General features: G+C 37.9%; 1 protein-coding gene across 2 annotated transcripts in view; it reads right to left on the reverse strand.

The window, feature by feature from the left end:
* The window catches only part of EML5 (EMAP like 5), a gene marked incomplete at both ends in the record, with an annotated part of 118172 nt that overhangs the window by 87268 nt on the left and 10205 nt on the right, over window positions 1-20699 (reverse strand). For both annotated transcript variants that reach the window (XM_082485905.1, XM_082485904.1), the window contains 4 exons: window positions 818-1003; window positions 3604-3672; window positions 4241-4339; window positions 7969-8128. In XM_082485905.1, coding sequence (XP_082342031.1) covers window positions 818-1003; window positions 3604-3672; window positions 4241-4339; window positions 7969-8128 — 514 coding nt within the window. The remainder of the gene's footprint in view (window positions 1-817; window positions 1004-3603; window positions 3673-4240; window positions 4340-7968; window positions 8129-20699) is intronic.

Below are 20699 nucleotides of genomic sequence, written 5' to 3' on the forward strand. Positions count from 1 at the left end.
TTTTATTAAATTTTCACTGATACATCTTCACTTTTCAAAGTTCTACACTGTTCTAAAAAGCTGAACGAATAAAGTAAAAGTCAAGCTAAAATGACTAAACATATGTGTCTACAAACAAGCTAAGTGTTTGGGCTTACATTACCATTCACAGAAATCAATGGACTCTAGCAAGCTCTCAGACACCACCAGCCAGTAGGACTCAATTCATGGCATGACAGAATAGCTGATGTCTGGGGAAAACACTGGAGAGCTTCTAGACCGTGTTGTGAGTATCTCCAAGTAGACAGAGATGTGGACGGAGACTCCACTGCCTCTCTGGGGATCTGTTTCTTTGTTTCGACATCCATTGCCCAAATATAGGAGTCCAAGCATTCTGAGATGCTTTTGGATTAATCAGACATCCACAAAAGAAAGTCAAATAAAGCAGATCCATATTCTTTGGGGGAGGCTGTTATACACTCAACTCTGGTATATATACATACCCACGCGTGGGTAATTGAACAGAGTAATACATGTCTAATTAAGGGGGAACTTAAATGCATTCAAGGCTCTATTGGTTACTAAGTGCCCCATCAATGATAATGGGAGACAGTACATAAATAGACACCTAAACATATTTCTCAATCTAGCATTCAGTTTCTACTATAACAGCAATCTTAAGCAACAGAAAGGAGAGGAAAAAAATATTCAAATTAGACATTTGAGTCTCTATCATTGAAATTGTTTAGGAACACAGACCAGGTGATCTTGAACTGCTCTTTCCAGCTCTCCAGAAATCTATTTAACATTTTGTATTAATTTAAAGAGATATACTTACAGCATGTGCCCCCTGTATTGTCCGTACAAGGTTGATTCCTTTCCATACATATATATCTCCATTCAGGGCACCAGAATATGTCACTTCATCCCTTGCACAGGCTAGGCACAATATAGTTTGGAGATCACCAGTTTTGCCAAAAACACCACGTTTTGGTGTCAATGAATTGCCACACAAGCTCCAGAACTGCAACATAAAGTGATTTAGAAAGATGGGTATTTCACTAATATCCTATAATTTAATACGGACATCTGAAAGAGAATTACCTTCCCTCCAAAAGACATCATCATTCATACCCTTTTCCCTGCTTTAGTTCTCCAGTCGGTTAACAACTTTTTATGTTATTAACCAACTTTATCCTTCCATAAAATCAGCAGACTAGTTGGGAAGGAATTTTGGGGTATCAGAAATTCTTGCAAATTATAATTTGTGAGTCGGTTGTATTTTCAGTCATTTTTGAAAAGCATTTCATAATAGAATTATCTGATCTTTCTCTAATGTAAGACTTCCACTTTCCAAATGCTGCATTTGTACTTTGCGTTACTTTAGGCATTTAAAGATGCAGTCTAAGCACATAAATTTCCAATAAGGTTGCCATTTACTCTGAAAGCAGCTGGTTTTATTATAGAATCACCACTTCTCATCAGAATCACCGATGATGCAAAGCAGCCATCTATGGCGGACATTTTTGAGAACTTTCTAATAAACCATTAGCATGTGATTACAGCAGTCACATGAGAGTGAATTTTCTCCTAGGTGGATCCAGCATGTACTAATGACTCATTAACTAAAGACATGCAAAGTCTCTGGTCAGAGCACAACACTTGCCAACCAAATCTCCAGCTACATTCTAGTTTCTAAAAACTCTGAGGATAAGCAGCACTTACATATTCCCTTCAAACCCTCCTGTCCAAACACGTAAATGTGCACTGGAAAGTCAACAAGCTGCTGGAGTAATCCAGTGCAAAATGTGAAAGAATTTATTTCATTACTGTTGGCAGGTTACTCTTACATTGTCTCAGCATGTTCCCTTTATACATTTTTATGAAACTCTATTTCACAGCAAGTCTCTCTGTTACCAATAACCTATTCAAAATTCTGAGCAGATGCTACAATTAATACAGGATAATTTAAGCAGCTACAATGCAGAGATTTTTGTACCAGCAATACTGTAATTAAGAAATAACCACATACTGATTAGACAAATCCCTGTATCTTAACTAGTATTTCTTTAACCAAAGTACACAGGTCACTGATTATGTTGTTGCTTGAGAAGTAACTGCACAATCACGGCATAAATCAAACACCTCCAATGTGGAAGTAGGTAACATTTAAGAAAAGTAATTCCTCAGTATCAGTTCACTTGGAATTATCTACATAACTTTATTAAGTAGTATTACAATTTGCACAAAATAACATGTGAGGGAAAAATACAACAGTATTACAAACATGAAAGTAATTATTGATATTTGGAAGAACAAGAAGAAGGAATGGTTTAACAAAAATACGCATCAACAAAAATCCCTTGCCTGATCCAAACGCTTATAGAACTCCAGGATTTAGATTTTTAGTTAATGTTTTCTCAAAGGAAACACCAATTAATTTTTAAATGCTATTGCTATTTTAAAATGCTTCATAGAGCCTTAAAAGTTGCTCAAATAAACTTTTGCTTATCTAAATAGACAGGTTTTGACATCATAAAGCCACCTTAAATATACTAAACCACTGCTGGCAAATATTAGTTCACTATTGGCATACTGGTCCTTTTAAATCTTGAAGTAGAAAAAAAGATCATTATTAATCAAGCTCATGGCAACCTGCAAATGACGTTAAATACTGCTAAATCAAAGACGTATGCAATCTATCCAACATATTGAACACTTTTTCCAATAAACCACCAATTCATATTAATCTAAAAGTTCACTGTATAAAAAGCAAGACCTTTTTCCCACCATAGGAACCTACACATTAGAGCAATAAAGAACTTTCAAGCTGCCATCTACTGCTGTTATGCGGTAACACAGACGACAGTGCATGGGAGAAGGCAGTGACTTTAGGAAACATATTTGATGGCAGTCAAGCATTGATAATCACGCTGACAGAGTCAAAACAGAAAAAGAAGCTGTTTCTGCATGGCAGTTGGTACACAGATCAAACAAAGCAGTGTTTCATAGAAACACTCTGCTTGAAAATGACATGAACTGTCCAAATCATGAATCCTGTAACAGGTACAGAGTGTTCAAAATGAAAAAGGTAGGAATAACACCAGGGAAAAGATAATAATTAAAAGAAGATCAAGCTTTCCGCTACAACCCCATGCTCTCTCAAACTGTAAGAAATTGTTTTTCAACTCATTTCACCTCTGCAGTGTAACAATTCATTAATTGTTCAAGAATCAGAAACTTGAGTACCTGAACTCACCTTAAACATGTGCATCCTATCTTATGCTACTTGGAATTTCAAACAGCATGTTTTAGACAAGCTAAATTTTAAATTGTATTATGATCATTACATACGATGCTACTGACAACTGTTTCATTCCTTCTGCCAAGGCATGAAGTCTTTTGAGCAGAGGTGGTCTCTTTTCCACTATACATGTTTCTTGTAAAATGCCTAGTGTAGTCACGTGTGATCCATGACTGCAGTTCCTAAGAAGTAATATTATTCTTACAGACAACTTTTCATATTATAATTATATATTCCTTTTAGATTCTATTTTTATATATTTTATAGAGTATAAACTACTGCACCTTAAATATTTTATGAATTAACCTTTATTTCATTACCTTGATGTGTTTTACGCCACAGCTGACAAGCTTGTTTGGCTGGTACAAATCCCAAGAAATATCAAATATCTGCATAAAAAAAAACACAAGGATGTTAGCAGAGATGGCCTTTCTAGCGTGTTAAAGAGTAAAAAATCGTAGTAAATTAACACAGTCTGAAATGCTTTAAACGGAACTATTGGAATCACTTTTTTATCCCCTCATTCAATACTGAAATTGCAATGTATAGCTTATTAGTTCTGTTTGTTTTTTTTTTTTTCCTAGAGTAATTACAACACATAATAAAACAACATAAAGGTTCATTTACAGACTAGAAAAATCTAAGAGATTATTTGCATTTTGATTTCCCATATGGGGATTAGGGACTATGAAGCGCATTAATTTTGCGCTTCCCCTACATGCTTACAGTCTTAACAAACCATACACAAATAAACAGCGAGTTACGCATTTTATTTTAGAAATAAACATACATATCTTAAACATCTTCACATATCTAAATACATATCCAAGCTTTATGCAAATTCAATTTCTAAAACATAAAATGTTTTTTGTTCAGACATAGCTCTAGTACGTATATATAGACATGGTTTAACAAACTAAAATTACATTGACAGTCAAATTCTTTAGTTATACTTACTCTGTCTGTGTGACCAGGAGCCATTGATAACAATTTTCCTTTTCTCCAGTCCCATACACAGACTGTGTTTTTCGAATCCAAACCAACTGAGACCAAACGCTAAAAGTGTCCAAATTAAATAAATAAAAATAACTCAATGTATTAATGAAAGCTAGAGTCATCATTTTGAGTGATAGCAAATTCATAACATATTTGAGTTAGAAGCAATAGCTAATCTCAATATAGAAGAAAACTAAATATACTTGTTATGCCAAAGCTTCCATAGATGCATCTCTTCAGTTATGACATTATGATCATAAAGTAGTAAGATCATCTTGGATAACAACATATTTCTGATTTATAAAATTTAATACATATAATTACATATAGCACGCATGGCAAGCAGCAGCCAGGAGACATTTGCAAAAAGGAATAACCTCACTGAAGTTAATGAAACTACACACATTTACCTTTAATTACATATAATTTGCAGAATTTAAGTATCTATTTTACAAGTTCAGGAGGTACAAAGAAAAAATATTTTCTTCATTCTTCTTGGAAACAAACAAAGATTCAAGACAGTTAAAAGCTTTTAGACTCTTTTTCTTGATTCTTCAAAACATGTATGAGTGAGTATTCCTTTCTAAATCCTTTCTCAAGCCAGAACCCAACAAAACCCCGAACGTACAAATTTCATTAAGTCCTTCCCCAACACTGAACTCTCTTAAAATTCAGCTGGACACCACCTTGTCTAGACCGTGCTTTTGCCAAGAATGGTTGGACCAGATGATCAAGCCTTGAGGTCCCTTCCAACCTTGTATTCTATGATTCAATATTCAGAGTCTGAAGCCAGTTAAATTATAAAAACAGGAAGGACAAAAAGATTGTTCCAAGAAAATAAAGAAAAATAAAAGTTTGAGATCTTCCTACACTCTGCAGCCTCTCTTGTCTTCAACTGTGAAGATATTTGGCACAGATTTCTTGACACAAATCACTGACCATATTAGCCAACAGTCCTCACTTAGTATATCTGTTAATCAGTAAAAAAATGTTATTTTTTCCTATAGAAATTCTCAACAGAAAGACTAGCATTATTAAAGACCACATAAAAAGAATCTGAGAGATTTTAGGTTTTGTTTTTAAAGAAAATTAAGTCTTTTTGTTCAGTTTATGCATGAATTGTGACATCTTAATTTTGATAAATGAAAACTTTGCAAATGTTTAGGACAAAGTTTTTTCACTGTTCAACAGTTAATACCTACACACATTAAAGACAAATTTAGTTTCAATTTCTATATAGATTATCAAAGTGAGTTTGTAAAGCAAAAGCAACCCCCAAACTTAAGTAATTTTTTTCCCGAAGACAGAAACTTATTTTGAATAACATAATTTATTTACTGTCTGAAAAGCTCCAAGATTATGATAAGATACAGAAACAAGTTAAATAGAATTGCTATCCATGCTACCTATTTATTAACGCCAACTTCAATTTTTCAGATACTGCCAAGTCCAACCTTTCTATTCCATTTTTGAAAACATTCTCGGAAGGAACATCAGTTTCCATTCCAGCTACACTTCCAAGCAGTTCAGTTCTAGTCCTATTGCAGAATGAGAGGTGTAAACGCAGACTAGTTTTACAATTACTGCATACCCATCACAAAAACTTTGGGTGATGCCTTCCCAGACATAAGTCAACACAGCGACTTCTCAAAAACAGAGATTAAATGATGCTCTTGGTTCTCCTAAGAACTAGAAAATCTTGTTACCAACCACCACAGTGGAGTAGAGCTCAGAGACGAGCAAAAAAAAAAAAAAAAAAACAACCAAGCTCGGGGAAGAATGTACCATAAAGCAAGCCGAACTTCTCTCAGCACCAGGGGGACTGGACAGTAACCTTGGTTTTAGATACCACAGCTGCACCAATGAGTCATCATGTTCCCCAAGACAATTAAAAAATGATAATAAATAAAGAATAAATAATGTATTCTTGAGCTAGCTAGCCAGACCAGTTGGTTGTAGGGAAGAGTGCATGTGGCACAGCCCAACATGAAGTATAAAAATCATATAGAGACAAGTAATAGGAACCACATTTTTATTGTGATTCATCTGTATATTGCAATTGCTTGTGTTATGATTTCAGCATATTGATGTATCACTCTACCAAATCAAAATCCCATATAAAACCAAATACGTTGAATAAGTATGTTTAATATTAAACATTAAACCCTCTAAAAGAAACTGGTCAGGGACTCCGACAAATTTGGATTTAAAAGGATAGGCAAGATGTAGACAAATGCATTTTGCGGATCTTTCTGAACTGGACTTGTGTTTTATTTTATTTCCATATGGAGACAATTCTGGAGATGCAGATCTTGAAAAGCCTGTATCCAGCTTTCCTTTGAGACCACGAAATTCTAACAAATGCCACGAAAAAGGTGATCATATAGGAATGCTCAGAAAAGCAGACAGACTAAATTCTGACCATTTATGACTTTAAACACAAGAATCAGTACCAGGTACTCCTAGAACAAATCGCAGATCTACATTCAGATGTCTCCAATACACACAGGGTATGCATTCTAAAAAAAGAGTTAGGGGACTTCAAACCTAACCAGATACATTTTGACCTTAAATTATTAAGGCTGTTCAAGTGAGGAAGTGAGACGAGTTTACACAGACGAGCAACATCGAGAAAAGATACCACTGTCAAGTAGAGATGATGTTCTAGAAAGAAGCTGACTCTAGAAGTAGACTCTAAATAATGTGAAATCTAAATGATAAAATCTCTATATCATTCCTCAAAACCTCCCTCCAATAATTACTACATCTTTTAACAGAAACAAGTTACAGCTAGGCTTTCCTCTATTTGTGTTCAATAGAGCTTCATGTGATATTATCTTAATAAGGACCGCAATTGCTCTCTACAATACATCCTCACTTGAGAAAGCAGCAGTAAGTAACAGATACAGACCTTTTTAGCAAGCAAAGGAACTGAGAATACAGTTAAATCTGACTATCACATTGCAAGGCTAAGTGGGAGGGGAAGAAGTGCTGCGTAAGACCAGGAGAGTACAACTGCAGAAAGGACTTTCATGGCCAATAGCTCTTCAGCTGCTACCTCATGTGTACTTTCCATTCCTAATACATCAATCAAGAAAGCCTCTTTACTCATAGGAGTAAGCGTCCAGTAAAAATGATCTCCCTTATAAGTAGCAGCTCTGAGAACCACTCTACTACTCCGAGAATGTTTTAAAGTAACAAAATTATAATCCAATAAAATCTTTTTCTTCATTCTTACATCCAGCATACACGAGTCTGAACAAACAATCAAAATGTAGAGAGCCACCAACATGTGCAAGATTCATGACAGAGAATGGGATACTGCCTGAAGACATTTGGAGTCCAAGAGGAGTAACACAATGGGATTGCCATCGCTTTGCGCCCAAGAAAACGTCCCTGCACAGGGAAAGTCCGCTATCTCCAACTATGTGGTGTAACCCTGAACTGTGGCCCACAGACCACAAGTGTCTCCCTATCACCTCATCTTCATTCAAAACTCTTTTGTAGTTATACTTTTCTTGCCAAATTTATTTGTCAGTCACTATTAATGCCAACTTTTTTCCTCAACTTGAGAATAAGCAGATAAAACCTGAGTCAATACACTTCCTGAAAAAAAGAAAAAGCTACACAATGAGATTTCTGACAGATAAACAATTTAAATGTTTGAAAAAAGAATATTAATTACATACCTGACCATCTAAATCAAAAGCCAAGCAAGCTATACCATGTGTGTGAACATCTTTCAGAACAGATACAGTTTGCACAGTGTACGAGTCCCACACACAGATGTATGGTTCTTTTCCAACTTGTCCTGTTGCCACCAACACACGTTCAGGATGCAAAGCAAGGCTGTAGAAGAAAAAAAGATATAAAATATTTCTGCATGAAACTTTTACATTTGCCTAGTTGGTTGCATTAGTATTGTTCCTTAAAAATTATTTCACAATATTTTCCCATTGATAGTAGATATTAACAAATCATTTAGTATCACAGATTCCATGAATTCCCTTAATACAGTACATGCCATGTTTTCTCAAATTTGAACCTTCAAGCCTTTTCCAATTAAACAAATTACACAATAGTCATAAATCCTTTGTTCCAAAACACTAAAAAAACCATACTTATTTTCCCTTTCTGTTTCTTAACATTTAAAAACACAAAGGATGGACAAAAGTTAGTGTTTAGCTATCTACACATCTATCATCAACGCAGAGAGATACACAGCTCCAGAAGTCCTTCATTCCACATACTATTTGACCTCCTGTTTATGGGAGGATTGAAAAGCCTTCTGAAGCTATCTCTCTGCCGATTGTACAGCAAGCCAAAGCATGACTAACTTCAACTAGATGTTATGACTAGACTTCAGATGACGAAACTGAAGAGAGAAGACAACTATGTTTAATGCCTTAGGTTTTATATAGAATAATTGAGAATAGTTGATTTTGAAGAATTATTAAATTTTCATGTTTCTAACACCGCAGAGAATTTTCTTATAGTTCATATTTCAGGGTCTTTCAAAGTCCACAGCTGTTTTGTCAAATCTGGAACCAAGCTAAAAAGCATGCTAGTCAGCAAGATAGTTTTTTGGTTTGTTTATACAAGCAAGTTGCAAGGGGGGACATGAGCTCTGAAGATTCATATTTCATAATACAGAAAATTAAATTGGAATATAGTCTAATAGAAACCCAAACAAGCTACTTGAGGACATTCTACACAGAGCAGGTACAGCAGTCCAGAATGATGTGAGAAATACCCCATGTGAGTCAGGAAGGTAAAATTTCAAAGGTTGGCTATTTAATCTGGCTAAAATTTTCCTCCTCTAACTAATCATAGAGTAACAGTCTTGAGAGACTGGTGGACAGAACAACTAACAACGTATACTAAATGTATTTCTCTTCTCAACATCACTGGAAAGGAGAAAGGTTGAGCACTTTGCAAAGGTAAGATGATCTTACACGTAAACACAGATTTTGATAAATGAAGTTCAAAGGGCAGAGACAAGGGAAGTCTATAAACATAGAAGAAATAGCCAGGATAAAGCTAATCAGAAAGTGACCAGAAAAAAAGAAAAATCTAACTCAAATGATGCATACTTTTTCTATATATAAAAAGAGCAAGAGAAAGCCAGTTTAGAAGTTACTTAATATTTCATGAAGTCATGCTTAACGCTACGCAATATGCCTTTATATTTTTTCTATTTTAATACAGCATTTCATTTGGTTGATATTGCTTGACAAATTCCACACGCACAATTCTGAGAGGAACTTTTCACTTCAAAGTTTCTACAAAAGGTAAAAGCCTCTGGACCTTTCAACTTTTCTACGGGAATTCCTCTTCTTTGCTACTCTGCATTATCCTCAGCGCTGGGATCAAGCGACCAACGTTTCCCCACTCTGGTTCTCTTCAATTCCAAAGTTATTTCTCTGGTTCTTTCCTTCCTTCTTTACTTGACAGAGCAACTTCATAATAAAAAAAATGCAGAAAGGAGCTGGCAGAAAAAAGTTATCACATTTCACTTCAGTTCTCCCACCTAATCCTGACCAACACCTGCACATCTCCCAGAGCACGCATAGGCAGATGGTGTATGCATGGGGAAAAAGAAAAGCATCTGGAGGGGGAGAAAATACTGCATTCGAAATGATCTAATTTTTACAATGACACCACAGAGAAGGAGAGATAAGACCACATGGACAACAAAGAAATTCAAGAAGAGAAAGGATGTGAAAAGAATATGCAAGGAGAAAAAAGAAAAAAGACTAAGAGGAAAAAGTAAAACCATAGCCGTCTTATGACTGATTCATGACCTCTTCAATCCCATCCTCAGCTCTGCTATTAGTGCATTGTGCAGTTTCAGGCATGTGAAAACCACCCCACAACTGCAACTCTGAAAAATGCTCAGGCACCACCCTGGACATAGACACGTGCAAAAGCAATCCCATGCCACACTTTACGAAACACTTTCCAGCAACCAAAAATTATCTTAGCATGTTTTTAGCTGGAGACCAGAAGCAACAAATGCAACACATCAGAGATGGAAGGGACAATGGTGACAGCACTACCAAGGACCAGGAAAACATTGTCCTAAACCAAGTGTGCCAACTAACTCCACTCAAAGCATATTAGGTGAATATAGAGAATGTTTCCTCTCTCTCTAATTAATAAATAGAAGATAATATCTAATAACAATATTATAGTATTAATTCTTTCTACACCATGATATAAAAATACTAGCTTAAACAACTGAGCTCAAATTCTGCCTTGATATGGGATAATGCAGCATAATTTAAGACGCAGAGCATGTATTTTAATCACAACACACAACACTGTAGAATTACCAATATCCTTCCCCTATCACTTCAGTGTCTACAGTAAATTGCAAACAACCTTTCCAGACAGTCATTGAAAGTAAAAGAAAATAAATATACCATAAAACCAGCAAGTTTTTAAAAAATGCCAATATGCAGGGATTTCAGGGAAACTTGAACAGCAGAGCTGTTGGCAGTGGCTGAAGAAATACTCACCTGAAAACACCTTCCCTCACCACTTCTTCCAGACCAAGGAGTGAAGGATACGTCAAAGTACTACTTGCAAGTATTTGATCTCACTGGCTATCAGGGCAGGTGGAGAAGGGCAGCATGGAAAGAGTCAAGGGACTGCTATTTCTATTACAAACACTAAGAAAAGGAACTGCCACGCTTATTTACACAATTTTCAGATGAATCATGAATACTAAGATGCTTTTCCTTAATATTCAAATCTTGGCTATTATTACACCCATGGAGCACCATGCAGAATTCCAGGTCTGAAATTTTGAGTCCTGATCAAAAATCAAGGCTGACTCCAGCTTTAAGCAACATGGAGACCCTTTTCAATTCTTTCAATGGACTATGAGTGATTGAGCAATCCTTACAGGCACAGCAATTACACAAAAATACAGTATCTTGGTCTAACCTCTAGAGTAAAAGCATTGATTGATTCCTCAACAATGAGGAACGCTCATTATTAAAATAGTCCTAAACAATGCATTGCAAAGAGCTTCTTAGTGCAGAAAAAAAAATATAACTAGAATGGGTTCCCACAAATGGATAACCATGAAAGTTTGCTATACAGCAACTATGCCAACTCATGCAGTTAACAGGATCCAGGTATGATCTCCAGGACACCCCTACAGAGGTACTAATAGCGTATAACTATTGGGATGGTATTTGAAGAAGTTGCTTACTATCCATCCAGTCAGTCCCTGAGGACAGGCAGAAAAGCACTGAGTGTGGCTCAGCTCTTAAGAAAGCTTCCAAATCTGTTGATATGGGCTCTGTGGACTTAAGTACACTGACCCCCTCACACAGATTTTCTTGCACAGGGAGAAGGAGATTGCTCAGTGGAATGAGAAGCTATGCACTCAGGAGAGAACTCGTATTCCTTCTACTGCCCTGGTAATGAAAGCTGGGATGACCTATCCAGGTTAGACTGCTGAAACTGTGCTTGCATCCAGCCCACACAGCTAGACTGTAAACTTGTGCCTGATTTCTTTCCTCTTCCTTGAAGCATGACTAAGCTGATGAATGAGATATCGCTCCTTGTCCAAAAAAGGAAACAAATATTCCTAACGAGAGAAGTTCTTCAGGCCTTCTTGCTTGCCTCTGGCCTTTCTGACCTGGGTTTTTCAAGAACAGATGTTAGATCTAATGTAGTGTCTCTGACAAGGCAGATATGAAGGAAAATGTCCAAAAGGCAAATGTGACCATGAAACAAAGCAGGAATTAGGCTAAAAACCACTAAGTCAAATTAATTTTGAAATTGGCTATAAATTTTAATACTTCTCAGAAGAGTTCTGAAGTAGAAAATTCAAAAAATCTGCCTGTCACTATTGCAAGACAACCAAATAGCTGGACCATCAGCTGGACCTATCATTTTCACTGATATCTCTGACTGACAGGTCTTCTCCCAGATAGATATTCAAAGCAGGCTGAAACACAGTATTACAGTTTTAACAGTATACTGAAAAGGTGTATGTTTCTCAATTTAGTCCATTCAAGCTTCCCTTTTATACTTCATACAGAAAAGGTTCTTTCTCCCCTTTAGATCAGTATGTGACCATTCCCACCATTTTGACCAGATTTATGCACTGTACAACACCTATGTTAGGTTAATGACATTAAATATTAATGGAAGCCTACAAAAAAAAAAAAAAAAAAAAAGAATTATAAAAACTGTCCATACTGCGTCTGTTTGGGACAAGACCAGAGACATGGATGCGACCCTCCAGTTTGTGTGAGGTTTGTAGTGGCAGGGGATCCTGAAGGAGAATAGTTTATAGTAAACTACTGCATTATAAAAGAAATTAAGATTTTTTCCATCTTTACTTGGTTTGTGCTGAGCATTAACAAGCATTGATTAATACAGACAAGCTGCAGACAAGGATACAGTATTAAAGATGATGTTTCCTTAGCAACAATATCGGATGAAAATCTAAGAATATATTCATGTGACTACTCCTGAGCTTCATAAAACTAGGGCACCAGTAAAAATGAACAAGAATACTGCAGAAAAATAACAGCATCTCAGATATCTATTAATTAAGAGTTAATTTCAAGTGTGAAATTCTTTCTATGAGTAAATACAGAAAAATATTTTCATTGTATGTTTACAGACATTTTACATAGAGTTGTGCATATTTTCTTATTTGCTGCCATTTATCCATATTTCCTCAGAAAGAATGACAGGAGAAACTACAAACCATTTCTGTCATACTAGTTAAGTTGTTAAAGCAGAAAGAGCTGTAATCAGCAAACATCTCTCATCAAAGTTTAAATAGATCAAGTCAGAGCACGCTCACCTCCCATAGACAAAACAAAGCAATACTCATCATGGAGCATCACTACTGGGTCTTCCATATAGTTATTGTTACAGCACCAATAATGTCAAATATAGCTTTTTGAAGATTCCTTAAATTGTACAAACATCCAACTTCAAAGTAAAACTCTGAAGTGCAGACAGGGACGATGGACTAAAACTGTACATTCATTATTCCCAGCTGCGGTTTATCTCATTACCATTCCATATTCGCCCCTCTCAGATCTAAATGGTTTTAGATTAACAAGAAACATTTATAAGTAACCTAGAGAATCCTGAAAATAGCTTTGGGCTCCTATCTGTTCCAAAACTCAGGAGAAAGGCCAGGGGGGAGGAAGAGACCTGATGACCTTCAAAGAGAGAGTTAGAGAGTGAATACAGTAACACAGATGCAAAGTTCCCAACTTATCAAATACAAAAATAGTCACATCCTCCACTGCTGAAGAAGGGATTGGTTTTAGCTTTCCGGTAAAGGACTTACCATCTCTAGATTAAAAATAAAGATAAAAAATAAAGATTCTTTTCAAATATGAATGATTTTGCCAGTGCCAACAGGAGAACTCATGTTTTGACTGAGATGGGAGTGCTGTTTTTTTCCAAATTCTACATGATCTTGACACTTTCATCACCAGGTTTTCACTACCCGAGGAAAGTTTCTTTTCTAAGAAGAGCCTAAGTCTTGTTTTCTTCTATCCCTCCTCTTGCAGGGAATGATGAGGGGGTTAACAGGCAAAGCCAGCAGGTCAATGACTGGCCCTGAGCCTGGTGCTACCAGCAGGGGTTTGGGTTCTTTGATCATGGCCCGATATACAGAACACCAGGCCTGCTGGCAGCAGATGGGAAAAGCCTGTCTCGCAGGGGGAAAAGGGTTCTTGGAGTAGAGTTAGCAGGGCTCATTGAGAGGGCTTTAAACTAGATTCAAAGGGGGGTGGGCATGTAACTGGGCTCGACAGAGAGGTGCCTGGGGGTAGTAGCTCAGTACTTGTGTGGCAGAGTGCTAGTATTTTTGAGGAGTGGAAGGCCCACCACCCCTCAAGGGCAAAAACTATACACTCATTGGCTTTTCTGAAATGCCTATACACTAACACACGCAGCATGGGGAATAAACAAGGGGAGTTAGAGATCTGCGTGCGGTCACAGGACCATGATCTCATTGCAATTACTGAGACATGGTGGGATAGCTCACATGACTGGAACACTGTCATGGAGGACAGATAGGCCAGCGAGGCAAGGTGGTGGAGTTGCTCTTTATGTAAGAGAGCAACTGGAATGTATCGAGCTCTCCCTGGGAGCAGATGAAGAACAAGTTGAGAGCTTGTGGGTACGGATTAAGGGGCAGGGTAATATGAGAGACACTGTTGTGGGTGTCTGTTACAGGCCACCTGATCAGGATGGGGAAGTTGATGAGGCCTTCTACAGACAGGTGAGAATCGCTTCACAATTGCAGGCCTTGATTATCATGGGGAACTTCAACTACCTTGATATCAGCTGGGCATGTACAGTCCAGGAGGTTCCTCCAATGCATTGATGATAACTTTCTGACTCAGGTGGTGGAGGAGCCCACCAGGAGAGGTGTACCACTGGACCTAGTACTGACCAACAAAGAAGGACTGGTGGAGGATGTTAAAGTTGGGGGCAGACTGGGTTGCAGTGATCATGAGAAGATTGAGTTCAGAATTAAGTGCAGTATACACAAAATGACAAGTAGGGTTAAAACCTTAAACTTCAGGAGGGCTAACTTTGATCGCTTCAAGGAATTGCTTGGACAAATCCCATGGGAGAGGCTCTAGAGGGTAAGGGGGCTCAAGAGAGCTGGCTGCTATTTAAGCATCACTTCCTCCAAGCTCGGGATCGGTGCATCCCAAAGAGCAAGAAGTCAGGCAAGGGAAGAAGGAGACCTGCATGGCTGAGTAGGGACCTCCTGAAAAAGCTCAGGTGGAAGAAGGGGCTGACCACTTGGGAGGTGTATAAGAATGCGGTCTGGGTATGCAGGAAACAAGGAAAGCCAAGGCAGCCTTGGAATTGAACCTGGTGGTCAAGGCCAATAGGAACAGTTTCTTTAGGAGACAAAAGAAAACTAGGGAAAATGTGGGCCCACTGTTGAATGAGACAGGTGCCGTGGTGACAGATGATGCAGAGAAGGCAGAGTTGCTGAATGCCTTCTTTGCTTCTATCTTCACTGCTCAGGCCAGTCCTCGGAAGACCCAGAGTTTGTGGGTAACAGAGAAAGTCTGGAGGAAGCAAGACTTTCCCTCGGTTGATGAGGAACAAGTTAGAGATCAGTTACATAAACTGGATATCCACAAGTCCATGGGGCCCAATGGGATGCATCCTCAAATGCTGAGGGAGCTGGGGGAAGTCGTTGCTGGGCCGCTCTTTGAAAGGTCCTGGAGAACGGGTGAGGTGCCTGAGGACTGGAGGAAAGCCAGTGTCACTCCAGTCTTCAAAAAGGGCAAGAAAGATGACCCAGGAAACTACAGGCCAGTCAGCCTCACCTCCATCCCTGGAAAGATGATGGAACAGCTTGTTCTGGGTGTCATCTCAAAGCACCTGGAAGAAAAGAAGGTTATCAGAAGTAGTAAACACAGATTCACCAAGGGGAAGTCATGTCTGACTAATCTGATAGCCTTCTATGATGGGGTGACTGGATGGGTGGATGAGGGGAGGGCAGTGGATGTTGTCTACCTTGCTTCGGCAAGGCTTTTGACACTGTCGCCCACATCATCCTCATAGGCAAGCTCAGGAAGTGTGGGTTAGATGAATGGACATTGGGGTGGACTGAGAACTGGCTGACAGATAGAGCTCAGAGGGTTGTGGTTAGTGGTACAGAGTCTAGTTGGAGGTCAGTAACGAGTGGTATCCCTCAAGGGTCAGTACTGGGTCCAGTCCTGTTCAATATATTCATCAATGACATGGATGAAAGGATTGAGTGTACCATCAGCAAGTCTGCTGATGACACAAAACTGGGAGGAGTGGCTGACACACCAGAAGGCTGTGCCACCTTACAGCGTGACCTGGACAGGCTGGAGAGTTGGGCAGAGAGAAACCTTATGAAATTCAACAAGGGCAAGTGTAGGGTACTGCACCTGGGGAGGAATAACCCCAGGCATCAGTACAGGTTGGGGGTTGACCTGCTGGGGAGCAACTCTGTGGAAAGGGACCTGGGAGTCCTGGTGGACAACAGGATGACCATGAGCCAGCAATGTGCCCTGGTGGCCAAGAAGGCCAATGGCATCCTGGGGTGCATCAAGAGGAGTGTGGCCAGCAGGTCAAGGGAGGTCATCCTCCCCCTCTACTCTGCCCTGGTGAGGCCGCATCTGGAGTACTGCGTCCAGTTCTGGGCTCCCCAGTTCAAGAAAGACAGGGATCTGCTGGAGAGGGTCCAGCAAAGGGCTACAAAGATGATTAGGGGATTAGAACATCTCTCCTATGAGGAAAGGCTGAGGCACTTGTGTCTTTTTAGTCTGGAGAAAAGAAGATTGAGGGGTGATCTTATCAATGCTTATAAATACCTAAAGGGAGAGTGCCAGGGGGATGGGAACAGTCTTTTTTCAGTGGTGCCCAGTGATAGGACAAGAGGTAACGGGTACAAACTTGAACATGGGAAGTTCCATCTTAACATGAGGAGGAACTTCTTTACTTTGAGGGTGGCAGAGCTCTGAAACAGGCTGCCCAGAGAGGTTTTGGAGTCTCCCACTCTGGAGACATTCAAAACCTGCCTGGACACCGTCCTGTGCAACCTGCTGCTGGCAGGGGGGTTGGACTAGATGATCTCCAGAGGTCCCTTCCAACCCTGACCATTCTGCGGTTCTAACATGCCCCTTGAAAAAGAAGGCAGACAAATTACTTGCATTTTCCTAGCAAAAAACTCCTTGCACAGAAAACTCAGAAATATAATATACTCCAAAATGATTTGAAGATAATTTTGCTAAGGCAATGTCCTATTATCTTTTACTAGCTATTCATATGAAAGAAGCAATTCTAAGTATAATAACTGGTGGTACAATAATGTGACATACTATAGCCTAAAGGTAACCAACAAAAGGAATCCCATCTAAAAAAATATCCAGCTTCCTTCTTTCCTCATGAGACAATGCAAGGACTTGAGACTCATTCTTTAAACCATTATTAGACATAAACTGTCAAGAATAACCCGTCCAGTACCAACAGCAAGAAAAAAAAAAAAAAAGGAAGGGAAAAAAAAGGAAAAAATATACAGAAGAGCAAGATCTGCAAGGAGAAGAGGTACTGCATTCAGCTATCAATAACTGAAGATGGAGCAGTCTGGCTATTCAGCTCCTCTGGGTCACTACATTTGATGACACAAAAGAGATCCCTTAACAAATCAACAAGCAATATTAAATGATTTGGTTAGGATCTTTCACTCACAAAGTTAGAAACCAGTTCTCCACTCCTGAATATAAGTGGTGAAAAGTATACAAACCCACAAAATTATCACAGACTAAAAAACTCAGGCAGCCTAAAATTAAAGTGGAATTACCAATTTCCCATTCTAACCAGTTTACAAGCTAAGAAACTACTTAATTAGCTTAAGTGAAGATTATCATGCTGTAGCCACTTAAGTATGTGGACACTGAGGCAAGTATGGCTATAAAATCAGAACAGGTTTAATTTCAAATAATATTTTGCAATGAAATACAGGCCAGAAAGGGAAACTGAATGACAAAAATTCATACCAGAGTTATAATCACTCTCATTTTTCAGTGCACAAAAACTCACTGCACTGTTTGCTGAATTAGAAATATACAGAATAAATGATTTAATGTCAAAGAAGCGTTTACTCTAAATCTTTTAGCCAGGAAAATTTCAAAAAAATTTTTTGGAAGACTGCAGATACACTAGATTTCTTCCCAAGCTCTTAAGAACACCAGTCCTACAGGTGTTCTGCAGGTGTTAGTCATGGGTGTTTTTCTACAGAAAAGGAAAGCCAAGGATATCCATAACATTTGTCTCAAATTTACCATCCCTGAATCTAACCTCACGCCCAGAAAGGTGAAATAAGCCAGGATACCACTTAAAGTTGGTACAAAATCTGAAACAGTGTTTAAAAAAAAAGCTATTAAAATGTGATAGAGGCCACAGAACAGAAATAATTACATGAAAGACTGTCTGCTAAAACAAACAAAAACCTCACATGTACCAGAAACATAAACAAAACAGGAAAGAAGCATGGGAAAAATGTAAGAATACTACAGGGACTCCAAGGTAAACATCTATTTGGTAGGCAATGAAAGCTGTTACACATGTGGGCTCAAGAACTTAATAACTAAAAATCACTAAAAAGGAGAAGATGGATAAAGAGCATTCATGAGCAACAATTTCAAGAAAATACAACTCTTGTGCTCTAAAATGATGTTAATCTCAAGAATACTGATACAGTTGACTATTTCCAATGAGGTAATGTAATGCATACTCATTATCATAAACATATGCTGTAACCTGCAAAATATAAAATCACAATTATTTCTGAATTAATTTATTACTGAATAATGTTCCAAAGGCTTTTCACTGTTATGGTATTAATTTCTATGGAAGAAGAAACAGCAATTAATAAAGCAATAAGTCAAAGAGGAACCTCTAACTAAAAATGCAAATATCATCTAACGTGCAACCTTGATCTATAAAACACCAAACCAAACATTTACCAGCTCTTCAAATTTTCTTAAGTACTCTGGAAGACTATTTAGCTTAAAATGTCACACTCAGCACAATAAATCTTCAGGCAATTTCCAAATGCTCTCAGGTGCCTTGTCTTGATATAAGATAAAGCATCATTCACCTTGCTTGCTCTTGTAGAGGGATTATAAGAAGGGAACGAGGATTAACACAGTTCTAAAAGTCAGGAGAAGGTTTATACAGTTGTCAGCTAACTCAAACATAGAACTAATCCACTCATTCTGCATGCGTGCTGTCTTGATAAAATGGAGATATCTCACCACCATTCACCTTAGAGGACTAAAATGTATGAATGTTTTTAAGTGACTTGTACCCTTATGTATGCTTTGGATTTTTTTTCCCAATTGTATGTATGTTTAATGTTTCCATGCACCTATATCACAGTCTGACATTTTCAGGAGCTTTATTATTAAAATAAGTTACCCTATAATTCAGAAAATTGAAGGGTTACTGTTATTTTTAACATTATACCTAACTAGATTTAGTCACAAGAAATGTACCACATAAACAGAAAGAAGCAAAGCAGTAAACCAATTATTTTCCATCTACTTTTTTAGAACATTGTTATAAAACTATGTCATATCTACAGATTTCATTCTCCAATTCTGGCAAAGAAAAAAATACCATACTTAATCAGGAGTGAGAAGTGTGCGCTAGAGATGAGAACACGATTTTACTGTTTAATTATGAGCACTTTATAAACATGACTTTAGGCCTGGACATATTTGCATTATTATTAGATCTGGTCTTTTGCCTCAGTTTTGTTTTTCTTCTGTCCAGTTGAATTCTTCACCCAAATCAAGTATTTTATTTACATGTAATTTTTTGTCAGATATGTAATCAATATATCTTGTATGAAGCCAAAGCAAGTTTAAATTGTAATACATCCTATAGTCAACACAATGTAAAACTCAAATGAAAAATTGCCGTGCATGTCATCTGCAACCGATCTGGCTCAACCATCAGTGGAAGTACCACTTATGGTACCTATAAAGCTGATCACTTTGTTCAAAGTGACATTAGTCTCTCCAAAGTTATGGCACTAACTCTTTGTACACATTTCTCAACACTTGAATTCAAACCCCCAAGAAACATCCATTCCACGTCACAGCAATCCTCATGAAGAGGAAAGTTTAAATCTGAACACAATACCAGGGTCTGCTCAGGTGTCCTCCTGTGTCAGCCACAAATCCTACCCACTATCCACTGATTAGGCACAAGTTGTTCTAAAAGGTTGTGTAGGTGAGGATTTTCTGAAGACAGGGTCCTGGTTCTGAGACTGGACATGCATCCCAGCAGTTTGTTAGCTGAATGAAACGCAGCAATATCTCTTGGAACTAATCTTAGGCATGTTTAAGATTCTTTATTTCCACATACCTATCTTAAAACCTAGTAATTCTGTTTATATTTTGGACGATCTAACTTAAAAAATTCCTGTGAACAAACTGGAATTTCAGTTCACAGCTCAAGAGGAGTTATTACTCCTGTTGTATGAATCCTCTGCTTTTCGGCATAGGAACATTATTTTGATGTGCTAATCCACAGACATTCAATATCAAGAGACTTCAAAAAAGTGAGCCCCCCAAAATATTTGGCAAAGACAACCCCATGGATATTTAAGCAATAAGAAGTTGGACATTGCTGTTAGGATGGGGGTTAAAATAAGGGATTGCAATATATAACTGATAGGTATCATAAGCTCAACTTAAAAATTCAATCATATCTTTTGCTACCAAGAGTTAAGGCAATCTTGACTGATTCTGACCTTTTTTGTGTAAATCAAGCACTACATTTTGAAAGTCTATTACTATCATAATAGCTACAGCAGCAATACAAATAATTATATTGGTTATTTCTTGTAGAAATTAAA

Source organism: Vanellus vanellus (genome assembly GCF_965231255.1).
Source record: "Vanellus vanellus genome assembly, chromosome: 6".
NCBI classification, from domain to species: Eukaryota; Metazoa; Chordata; class Aves; order Charadriiformes; family Charadriidae; genus Vanellus; species Vanellus vanellus.